At 45.3% G+C, this 12,999-nt stretch overlaps 1 protein-coding gene across 2 annotated transcripts in view; it reads right to left on the reverse strand.

Annotated features, from left to right (window-relative positions):
* Positions 1 to 10,468, reverse strand: part of lrch1 (leucine-rich repeats and calponin homology (CH) domain containing 1) — a 348,164-nt gene extending 337,696 nt beyond the window's left edge. For both annotated transcript variants that reach the window (XM_084314586.1, XM_084314585.1), the window contains exon 1: positions 10,037 to 10,468. In XM_084314586.1, the coding sequence (XP_084170712.1) occupies positions 10,037 to 10,322 (286 nt within the window). In that variant the 5' untranslated portion in view covers positions 10,323 to 10,468. The remainder of the gene's footprint in view (positions 1 to 10,036) is intronic.
* Between the last annotated feature and the right edge of the window lie 2,531 nt (positions 10,469 to 12,999).

The following is a 12,999-nucleotide window of genomic DNA, read 5'->3' on the forward strand; positions in this document are numbered from 1 at the left end:
AGTAGTGTGGGGTATACGGTAGACGTCGTTGCAATGAATTGGGCGGAACAGAGTATTTTATGGTCATTTTTAGTACATGGTCATGAGATACTCCGCTCGGAAACGAGGCTGGCTAGGGCTAATTAGCTTGCACGGCGCTATTTTACAGGTTACCTACCGAGTTGGTGTGTGTTTTGAATTCTGAGGGTAACTGTTATAGTAGTGTGGGGTATACGGTGGACGTCGTTGCAATGAATTGGGCGGAACAGAGTATTTTAGGGTCATTTTTAGTACATTGTCATGAGATACTCCGCTCGGAAACGAGGCTGGCTAGGGCTAATTAGCTTGCACGGCGCTATTTTACAGGTTACCTGCCGAGTTGGTGTGTGTTTTGAATTCTGAGGGTAACTGTTATAGTAGTGTGGGGTATACGGTGGACGTCGTTGCAATGAATTGGGCGGAACAGAGTATTTTAGGGTCATTTTTAGTACATTGTCATGAGATACTCCGCTTGCTTTGGCTATCTGCTAACGTGCGCGGACTGATGACGACATCAACTCGACTCTCAAGACATTCACAGCAGCAAAACAAGTCAGCCCGCGTATCGGCGCCGGGCATAATAAGTTAATTAAACTTGACAGACATTATATCGACGATAATTATCGATATTGAGTTACGTTAGCATTAGGCTAACAACAAAGCTGTAACGTTACCAGTCTCGCGTCTATTTGCTAACGTTAGCATTAGGTAATCGGTTTAAAATGGATGGTGATTACCTCACGTTGTGTCTATTCTACTAGCATTAACGTTACTCATACAAACAATCAATAGCGAGTTATATTGATCACGCTATGTAGGATAGCCATGCTAAAACGCTAGCACAACATTAGCACCTAACAACAAGCTTAAGCCTTAACAAGTCAGCGATCTTTTTGCGAGACTAAACTCTCCGCTCGGTGGCAAATTGTGTTGTCGGTTTTGTTTAATCAATAAATGAGGCAGAATACACAGTGACTGTATCCTTTGTTTATTGCACTTGTGCCTGCTGCAAACATATAATGAAATCCTATGAGAGACATTAAAGATGGCGGCTTTCCGTTTTCGTTCAGAATCTCCAAGGAGTGACGCGTCTCTCTTCTGACCAATCAGTGGTCTGCAGTGTTTCACGTGACTTTTCTGGTACCAGTTCTACTCGCTTGGCACGCGCTTGGAACCTCGACAGAGCAGGGACTAAAAAAGTACCCAAAAAGTACCCAAAAAGTACCTGGTACCAGGTACTTTGGTAATGGAAAACCGAAAATGCCGAGTAGAGTAGAGTTGAGTAGGTACCATGCAGTGGAAAAGGGGCATAACTTACCATCTTTAGATAATAAAGTACCCAACCCAGGCCTGTACAGTGCGACATATATATCGCACGTGCTCAGGGGAGGAAACTAACTTTTTGGCTTACCAGCCAACTGGCGAGTATCTGATTTTTTTTACCAGCCAAACAGATTTTTTACCAGACAAAAAAAATCGCTAATTGTGATAATTACTTCTTTGTATGTCAAGCCGCGTCAATGTTGTGTATGCATCTGGGTAGGCACACTGTTCCTTTAAGACAGCACGGTGGTCTTACGACAGTGCTGTGACGTACCGTCAAGTGTTGTGGTAACGTCAGTTGGGTTGGTGTGCTGTTGTGCACAGTGCACTGGTTGAGCTAGCCCCTTTCGTGACTGCGATGTGCAAGCCAGGGGCTTTTGAGCATGAAATAAAATGTCTAACCTTACGTCGTAGTCCGGTGCTTTTTTGGAAACATTATAGTCATAACAGATACACCTAGCTGGCTGCTTTGAGCACACGGGGCTAACGTTAGCTAGCAAGCAGCTATAGCTAAAACGCTAACTAGAAGCTAACCACTGTATACAGTTCCAGTAGACTAACATTAGTGTCCTTAGTAACTTATACTCGAGGGTTGTACTAGGGTTGGATGCAGTTCCCCGTTGGTCAGTCTGTCTGTTTTCCATCTTCTGCTGTGTTTAACGTTATCTGTTTGCGAGTGCTCCTGATGGCTAGCCTAGTACCGCGGGACTTTTATTATTATATGTCCGCGGGTTGGCCAGTACTGCGCAAACGTTTATTAAACATTATATGTCCGCAGGTGGTCTTGTGCAGTGCTCTCGTGGCACTGTCAACTAAAGCGAACACTCAGAAGACGCGCACCGTTTGCCAGTGCAGTGATTGCAGAATGTTTTATTTTTTTGTATACTCGCCAGCAGGGGAGGAAACTAACTTTTTGGCTTACCAGCCAACTGGCGGGTATCTGATTTTTTTTACCAGCCAAACGTAAAAAATACTAGCATTTGGCCAGTAAAGTGGCCTAATTTCCTCCCCTGCACGTGCTACAGCAACAGCGGTCTGTGCGATGGATGGATTTACTTCAGTAGCACTGGTGCGATAGGGATTCGGTTCGTATAGATACTCTTATTTTGAAAATCCTGTAGCGGGTCTCATTTCTGCCCACGCGCAGCTCCAGCTAGGCTCCGAAAGCTAGCAACGTTCAGGTGCATATGATAATCTTATTTTGAAAAAAACTCTTGTGACAACTCGACGAGTCATATCCGCCCTATCCGTGCGCCTTCTGCAAGCAGAGCAGCGCGTTGGTCGGTTGGTGCGTTAACACAGCAGTGCGCCTACACGTCCCGAAATAAGTCTGTGGTGTTTTTTTTTCTCTCGCAACGGGTCAAATGCATCTACATGCTTTGCACCGTCGCCATTCCTTTATGCGCACATCGCCCGAAATTAACGTTTATGTACCATTACAATCACTACAACGTTAGCAAGCTAACAAGCTAATCCTGATCAGAGGCAGAGCCAGCAGACACAGTGTGGACTGGGGAAAGGGAAATGGGGGGGCACTCTCTCCCCTTCCCTGTGTGTGTGTGTGCGTGCGTGCGTTTGGAAAGATGATGAAGTCACTAGTCAGGACAGGAGTATATTATAGTAAACTGAGGATGGACAGATAATGTTGATATTCAAATATAAACAAGTTTCGAGAGGAGTGGAAGTTTGAAGACAGACTAGACTACAATATGATGCGGGGGTGGTGAGTTGAAACAGTGTGTGTGAATGAATGAATGAAAACTTTATTTAACAGATTGCAGAATGGGTACAGTACGGCTCAATACACACAATTGTTAAGGGGATGCAGACCTGAGAAAGACGTTTGTCTTGTTTACATCAGGGTCCCCCATTGTGTGTGTGTGTCCCAACCGACCCCACTTCTATGTTTCAATAAATTATTTGCATTTAAAACTATTAACGCTGACTCATTCCTTCAGTCCACTCAAAATTATGCTAATATTCCTTATGTTGTTTATGATATTAATTGAAAATAGCATATGAGAGTATCATAGTAATAATAACACATGGCGATATACTAAATGACAGCCAAACATGGCACTGCAACTAAATAACACAAATACAATAGGCACATTTGTGACTGTTACAAATATAACACGTTTTATACTTGTGCTACAAGATTTTGGCCTGTGCTACAAAACTATCAACCTCTGTAGCACCAGTGCTATGTGCAAAAAAAGTTAACGTACAGCCCTGACCCAACCTCTACTGTCTTTAACTATGAATGAACACAGCACTCTAACTTACCATCTTTAGATAATAAAGTACTCAACCTCTACTGTCTTTAACTATGAATGAACACAACACTCTAACTTACCATCTTTAGATAATAAAGTTAGAAACCATTGTTCCTCTGAAAACTTAACAGACTTCTTATGCAATTCTTCGTCTGAGCTACTCCATTGTAGTTGCGTGTGTGACACTTCTGTCAATGACGTAGAGTTGAGTTCTCAGTGAGGTCATCGCCTCCCATTCTTCATATTTCCCACTGATCGGCCTCTTCCTCTACTCCGAGCTGTTTGTCTGTACCTCAGCGCGCACGCACGCACACCCCCCCCCACACACACCCCCCCCCACACACACACACACACATCACCTGTATCACCTCCTGATGTCATATCACTCCCAGTATATCAACAAACAACCCACAGAGACACCAGACTGAACTAACTAGACAGAGCACTCCTAGAGCCAATATTACAAATGGAGTAGCTTTTTATCCCTCTTTAATATCAGGGCCTACATGCATCTTCTGGCCGCTTCAGACCCTCTCCTATCCAGGCTCCTGGGGGGTCATCAAAACAAAGCAGGCTATTCTCAGTCCTCGCTCCACAATGGTGGAACAAACTTCCCACCACAGTCAGGACAGCTGAAACGTGGCCAATTTTCTGTTGTTGACTAAAAACACACCTCTTCAAACAATATCTGAAGGTTAGGATGTAGGAAAGGCTGTAGGAACGGTTGTAGGAAAGGTTGTAGGAAAGGCTGCAGGAAATGTTGTAGGAAAGGATGCAGGAAAGGATGCAGGAAAGGCTGCAGGAAAGGCTGCAGGAAAGGATGCAGGAAAGGATGCAGGAAAGGCTGCAGGAAAGGATGCAGGAAAGGATGCAGGAAAGGATGCAGGAAAGGTTGTAGGAAAGGTTGTAGGAAAGGATGCAGGAAAGGTTGTAGGAAAGGTTGTAGGAAAGGCTGCAGGAAAGGATGTAGGAAAGGCTACAGTTATGGTGAGACTACTCGACAGGTATTGTGACTAATGTAGTGAAATAAGTCAGGACATGTGAGGAACAGCTATAGCATGCAGATGATGAGCTAATATAAAACCATGACATAGTAGTGTTACAGAGAGAGAGAGAGAGTAGTGATAGCATGCTTAGTATTTTACAAGGCAATTTCTTTATTTGCTGAATGTGCGCACTGATATTAACTAAATGGGTTTTATTTCTACTTAAAAAAAAATAAACATTGACTCTGCATTGGTTTGTGGCTAATCAGCTGGAGCTAGTATGCGGAACAGCATGGATTGAGAAAGGACTCTACCAATCAATAGCATCATTGATAAGTAGGAAATAGGGCTAGGGTACAAAAGTCACAACTATCCATTTAAGGCGGATCTTAAAGTAGCACAAGGATACGATTGGTTATAATGAACATGTCATTATAGAAGAGTCGCATCATTATCTGGGACTTGCTGACAAAGATCAAAAGACTGTTAACCAAGCGGCGCTCTGAGCACCGTCTCTATTTAAAGATGTGAGCAGAGACATGCAGCCAGACACTGGGACATGTTGGTGCTACATGTGGAGCTACACCAGGCCTACTACGAGTCCAGACACTGGGACATGTTGGTGCTACATGTGGAGCTACACCAGGCCTACTACGAGTCCAGACACTGGGACATGTTGGTGCTACATGTGGAGCTACACCAGGCCTACTACGAGTCCAGACACTGGGACATGTTGGTGCTACATGTGGAGCTACACCAGGCCTACTACGAGTCCAGACACTGGGACATGTTGGTGCTACATGTGGAGCTACACCAGGCCTACTACGAGTCCAGACACTGGGACATGTTGGTGCTACATGTGGAGCTACACCAGGCCTACTACGAGTCCAGACACTGGGACATGTTGGTGCTACATGTGGAGCTACACCAGGCCTATTACGAGTCCAGACACTGGGACATGTTGGTGCTACATGTGGAGCTACACCAGGCCTACTACGAGTCCAGACACTGGGACATGTTGGTGCTACATGTGGAGCTACACCAGGCCTACTACGAGTCCAGACACTGGGACATGTTGGTGCTACATGTGGAGCTACACCAGGCCTACTACGAGTCCAGACACTGGGACATGTTGGTGCTACATGTGGAGCTACACCAGGCCTACTACGAGTCCAGACACTGGGACATGTTGGTGCTACATGTGGAGCTACACCAGGCCTACTACGAGTCCAGACACTGGGACATGTTGGTGCTACATGTGGAGCTACACCAGGCCTACTACGAGTCCAGACACTGGGACATGTTGGTGCTACATGTGGAGCTACACCAGGCCTACTACGAGTCCAGACACTGGGACATGTTGGTGCTACATGTGGAGCTACACCAGGCCTACTACGAGTCCAGACACTGGGACATGTTGGTGCTACATGTGGAGCTACACCAGGCCTACTACGAGTCCAGACACTGGGACATGTTGGTGCTACATGTGGAGCTACACCAGGCCTACTACGAGTCCAGACACTGGGACATGTTGGTGCTACATGTGGAGCTACACCAGGCCTACTACGAGTCCAGACACTGGGACATGTTGGTGCTACATGTGGAGCTACACCAGGCCTACTACGAGTCCAGACACTGGGACATGTTGGTGCTACATGTGGAGCTACACCAGGCCTACTACGAGTCCAGACACTGGGACATGTTGGTGCTACATGTGGAGCTACACCAGGCCTACTACGAGTCCAGACACTGGGACATGTTGGTGCTACATGTGGAGCTACACCAGGCCTACTACGAGTCCAGACACTGGGACATGTTGGTGCTACATGTGGAGCTACACCAGGCCTACTACGAGTCCAGACACTGGGACATGTTGGTGCTACATGTGGAGCTACACCAGGCCTACTACGAGTCCAGACACTGGGACATGTTGGTGCTACATGTGGAGCTACACCAGGCCTACTACGAGTCCAGACACTGGGACATGTTGGTGCTACATGTGGAGCTACACCAGGCCTACTACGAGTCCAGACACTGGGACATGTTGGTGCTACATGTGGAGCTACACCAGGCCTACTACGAGTCCAGACACTGGGACATGTTGGTGCTACATGTGGAGCTACACCAGGCCTACTACGAGTCCAGACACTGGGACATGTTGGTGCTACATGTGGAGCTACACCAGGCCTACTACGAGTCCAGACACTGGGACATGTTGGTGCTACATGTGGAGCTACACCAGGCCTACTACGAGTCCAGACACTGGGACATGTTGGTGCTACATGTGGAGCTACACCAGGCCTACTACGAGTCCAGACACTGGGACATGTTGGTGCTACATGTGGAGCTACACCAGGCCTACTACGAGTCCAGACACTGGGACATGTTGGTGCTACATGTGGGGCTACACCAGGCCTACTACGAGTCCAGACACTGGGACATGTTGGTGCTACATGTGGAGCTACACCAGGCCTACTACGAGTCCAGACACTGGGACATGTTGGTGCTACATGTGGAGCTACACCAGGCCTACTACGAGTCCAGACACTGGGACATGTTGGTGCTACATGTGGAGCTACACCAGGCCTACTACGAGTCCAGACACTGGGACATGTTGGTGCTACATGTGGAGCTACACCAGGCCTACTACGAGTCCAGACACTGGGACATGTTGGTGCTACATGTGGAGCTACACCAGGCCTACTACGAGTCCAGACGGGGCCTTTAGATCAGGGGTCAGCACCTCAACATGCTGCGGAGACTAATATATATATAGAGAGAGAGAGAGAGGCAGAGGCAGAGAGAGAGAGAGAGAGAGAGAGAGAGAGAGAGAGAGAGAGATAGAGGGAGAGAGAGAGGCAGAGAGAGAGAGAGAGAGAGGCAGATGCAGAGAGAGAGAGAGAGAGAGACAGATGCAGAGAGAGAGAGAGAGAGAGAGAGACAGATGCAGAGAGAGAGAGAGAGAGAGAGAGAGAGAGAGAGAGAGAGAGAGAGAGAGAGAGGGGCAGAAGATGAAGCTCAAGATATTTTAGGGAGTGTACACAAATCATTTTGTCATTTTGTCTCTAAACACAAATGCCACCTTATGGAACACAAGACACATTAGGGATGGATGGATGGATAGATGGATGGATAGATAGGCGAGCATGCAGACATATTATACTACATTTAGAGCAAGTTCTGATGAGGAGGGGTTCAATCTATCCCTCCTATGATTATTGCAGAGCAGCAGGTGTGTGTGTCTGTGTGTGTTAGGGGTGGGATGCTATTATTACGATACTTAGTCACTGACGTTACAATACTATTAGAACGTTGTTGTTCAGACTACACGCCGCCTCACATCAAGTCGAATGTTGTTCCCACAACCTGCCCCTGGTATACACGGGAATGATAATGGTATAAACATGAATGGCCTGGCCAAGGATGAAGGGAGAGAGGGAGAGAGAGAGAGAGAGAGAGAGAGAGAGAGAATGTTCACAAATTCATTACCATACATGGCCACTAAGGACCTGTGATATTTAAACGTGGTATTATTGTGACAACATGAAATGGCTTGTAAATGTTTAAACACTGGCTACTAAAAAAAACATTATAATCCAACAAAACCAACTGTTTCTCTCTGTGGCTGCAGCCATAGATCAGCATTGATTCACAACAACGTTTACTCTGTAAGAAGGCAACACGCATTATACTAATGTTTTCATTTCAAATAGACATGATAGGATAGGAAACCGTGTGAGAGGGGAACATTTAGCTCAAGGTTATGTTACTACCCTCGTGGCAGCAGCACAATCCGACAATCCGAAAGCGAAATGGCTTTTAGGGAAATAACGGGGAATTCCGCCACAATCCAGAGACGAGAGACACGGAAATAAGCCTAAATCCATCATCCTCTCTGTCATTAGTGTTGTTGGTCATAAACACACTGCCTGGCTGGGGGAGTTCATAGTGAGCTATTGTTGGCTGAGCTTTTCATATCACACTGTATGGCACCTCATTCCAATGCCTATAGTACTACTAGTGCTACACGCCATCCTCATTCTCTCTGCAACGAGGGAGCGAGTTCAATCGTGCGCAAATTTGCCATGAATGTCTAATAATACAAATCAATCATGCGATCTTATCCACATGGAAAGTGAAGGTTCATTAAACTCACTGTGATTGTATTCTTACCCTATTGTGCATCACACAAATATATACATTACAGTCGACACAATGCTAAACATTTTATCCGATTGGGCTTTAATTAAAGGGGCACTTCACCAAAAGAAAACAATGCAGATTTATTTCGCACATGATCTCATGATCTTGGTGAAGTGCCCCTTTAACCCTTTCACTGCCGCACTACCAAACGGTTAACCCTTTCACTGCCACACGACAGCCGGTTAACCCTTTCACTGCCACACGACAGCCGGTTAACCCTTTCTTCACTGCCACACGACAGCCGGTTAACCCTTTCTTCACTGCCACACGACAGCCGGTTAACCCTTTCACTGCCACACACGACAGCCGGTTAACCCTTTCACTGCCACACGACAGCCGGTTAACCCTTTCACTGCCACACGACAGCCGGTTAACCCTTTCTTCACTGCCACACGACAGCCGGTTAACCCTTTCACTGCCACACACGACAGCCGGTTAACCCTTTCACTGCCACACGACAGCCGGTTGTTAACCCTTTCACTGCCGCACGACAGCCGGTTAACCCTTGCACGACAGCCGGTTAACCCTTTCACTGCCACACGACAGTCGGTTAACCCTTTCTTCACTGCCACACGACAGCCGGTTAACCCTTTCACTGCCCCCTTTCACTGCCGCACGACAGCCGGTTAACCCTTGCACGACAGCCGGTTAACCCTTTCACTGCCGCACGACAGCCGGTTAACCCTTTCACTGCCACACGACAGCCGGTTAACCCTTTCTTCACTGCCACACGACAGCCGGTTAGCCCTTTCACTGCCACACGACAGCCGGTTAACCCTTTCACTGCCCCCTTTCACTGCCATGCGACAGCCGGTTAACCCTTTCACTGCCACACGACAGCCGGTTAACCCTTTCTTCACTGCCACACGACAGCCGGTTAACCCTTTCACTGCCACACGACAGAAGGTTAACCCTTTCTACTATCACTTGACCGTCGGTTGTTGTGTGATAGTAAAGGGTTAACCTTCTGTCGTGTGGCAGTGAAAGGGTTAAGTAAAAGGTCCCATTGGTAAAAAAAAATAAAAAATTTAAATCCACGGCACTCTCTTCTGCCGGGAGCGTGTGATGGATAGGCGTCTGGGGGATTGGAGACGGGGGGGGGGGGGGGGGCTTCATCATCATAATAATAATAATAATAATAATAATAATAATAATAATAATAATAATAATAATAATAATAATAATAATAATAATAATAATAATAACACCAGGGTCCACGTCATGATGTACCTGCTTCCACGGTGTCCGTCAGGTCGTGGTTGGCCGCGGTCCTCGGGAACTCCTTGAGTTTCCTGGCGCTGAGGCTCAGCACGCCGCTGCTGGCCGCCTCCTCCAGGGCGCGCTCCAAGCCGCGGCTCACCGGCAGGTTAGGGTTCACATTCTGATTCTGATTCTGATTCATATTCATATTCATATTGCAGCTCTGCTGCTGTGTCGATGGAGAGGAGAGCTGCTGCTGGGCGCCTGCTGCATGGTGGTGGGGGCGACCCGACGACTCGGGTCCCAACGTCGCCATGTTCTCCTCCTCCGCCGTGCGTTATTCTTATTCTCCAAAAGATGATTATTATTTTGGTATCCTTTTTGTATCCAAGTACGACAGAGAGAGAGAGAGAGTCCAACCCGAAACGGTGCTGCGCGGATATCCTCCTCTTCGTCTGCTGGTCTCCCTTTCTCCCCCCTCTCTCTCCACTGCGGCTGCGCGCTCTGCACTGCACACAACACACTGGAGAGAGAGACCCTATAGTTGAGACGAGTCTCTTGCCCCCTCTGCCGGTTGAAGTCACATTTGATTGATTGATTGAACATTTTATTACTGTAACAGATTGCAGAATGGGTACAATACAGTACGGCTCAATACACACAATTGTTAAGGGGATGCAGACCAGAGAAAGACTTTCGTCTAGTTTACATCAGGGTCCCCCATTTTCAATTCATCATAACATATATGACATACATCATGACATACAGATAGACAGTACTGCTACATCTATACATTTATGACATATCAGATTTACAAATACAGTACTGTTTGTGATACAAAAATAGTCTAAAAAGAGAGTATATACATTTGACGAAGAAACTGTACATTGATCTACTATAGATTAATTTGACCGTCTCTAAAATGAACCATATAAATGGAATGTAGAAATATAATATTACATTTAATATTGTAATATTCTATATAATATATTCGAATATTCTAATATTCTATTTATATGGCTCATGTATCAGTTTTGTTGATATGATTGATTACTGAAAGACTATCCCCAAAACCATGGACTTATAATGAGGCAATGTGAGTTTGCAAAGAAAGACCACGCCCATACAAATGATACCATAATCATTGTTTTAATCATTTAGGGGGCAATTTTGGCACATGCACACAATTGTAATGGTTTTCATTTGAAAGTAACATCATTCCTAGACAAGTGCTCCAACTGAAATAAAATTTCACTGAAGCAACAATACTTGAGTGATGTATTTCTCAAAGACGAATATATATTCAATGTATGTATGTATGTATGTATGTATGTATGTATGTATGTATGTATGTATGTATGTATGTATGTATGTATGTATGTATGTATGTATGTATGTATGTATGTATGTATGTATGTATGTATGTCTGTATGTATGTATGTATGTATGTAGATAGATAATTTATGTAGACAGATAGATAGATAGATAGATAGATAGATAGATAGATAGATAGATAGATAGATAGATAGATAGATAGATAGATAGATAGATAGATAGATAGATAGATAGATAGATAGATAGATAGATAGATAGATAGATAGATAGATAGATAGATGGATACTGTTGTGTATTGACATTCTAAGTTGGTCCCTTATCGGATACTGTCACGCCCCCTGCTATTAAGTATGAGCGTCATTGTAATCACCTGTGTTGTAGTGCTGGTAAATCTGGTTAATTGTATGGACTCGGGTTAGTCTGAGTCACTCACTAAAGTGATCCGTTCACTTGGGTCACTTGAGCCCCCCCCCCCCCCCCATTAGGTAAAGTAGCCTATAAGCCTATTTCTGTCTGTTGTCTTAACAATTATAATAATAATATAACTATAGTTTGTTGTTGTTTGGCTTACAATAAAATGTACATTATTTACTAGTCTATACCACTACTACTGATAATAATAATCATAATCATATCATGTGCATAAAATATATCAGCCACATAACGAACACCAGTGTGTTTAACCACTTGTTTATTGCAATATTAAACGTATTACTTAGATTCATTGACTGGAGTGAAGTTAGTGAACAGAATTCATTCAACCTTTATTTTGAAAGGCACAGAGGTTTCCTTAATTTTCAGCGACAACGAGATTACATATATGCAGGGGTGCGTTGCTCATGGGACGGGGTTGTACGCCATGCAACCGGCTCTGTGAGCAGAAGCACGTGCACGCACATGCATGGATGTGCATGCGCGTGCACACAGGAATGCGCTGCACTCGACTGATGAGCCAACTCGCTAAGTACCCACCGCGTCTATGCTTTTACCAACGCTCTGTGTTTCCGGGTTCCCGTTTTGCGCTCTGATTGGCCACTGACCTACGCTAGTACGCCCCCCTCGTAAGTAGAGAGTCGGCGCTGCACTCAACCGATTCGAAGCGATTTGCGAGTACAATACACCATCACGCCAGAGTGGATAAAGAAATGCTCCAGAAATGAATATGCGTAGGGAAAGGCTTAACGAGTCAGCGCGAGAGCGCACACACAAAAGCACACACGCATGATATCTGATTTATTAATGCCAAATAATGGACGACCTCAATTGGCACTTGAAAAGTGTAAATGATGGATTAGTCAGTAATAATTCATGACAGCTTGTATAGCTCAACTGGTTAGTGCCCTGCCTCTGGACCATATGGTCCCCGGTTCCAATCTCTTGCTTACTTTTTTTTCTTTTCGTAACGTTAAATAATCTATCCACTCTGGTGTCCCAAAAAGGACAATAACACCACCTTATGCATACTGCACCTTATGTGAATACTGTGATACTGTAAATACTGTATATTTCAGTTGGTTAGATAGTCAATTCTATTGACTTATTTGTTTACACTGCTTGTGTTGTTTTCACTACCTGTGTACCCCCCCCCCCCCCCAATGCTGCTATGATGCCTGAATTACCACAAGGGGATCAATAAAGGAATATCTTATCTTATCAAC

The sequence above is a fragment of the Notolepis coatsorum genome (genome assembly GCF_963971535.1).
Source record: "Notolepis coatsorum genome assembly, chromosome: 5".
Lineage (NCBI taxonomy): Eukaryota > Metazoa > Chordata > Actinopteri > Aulopiformes > Paralepididae > Notolepis > Notolepis coatsorum.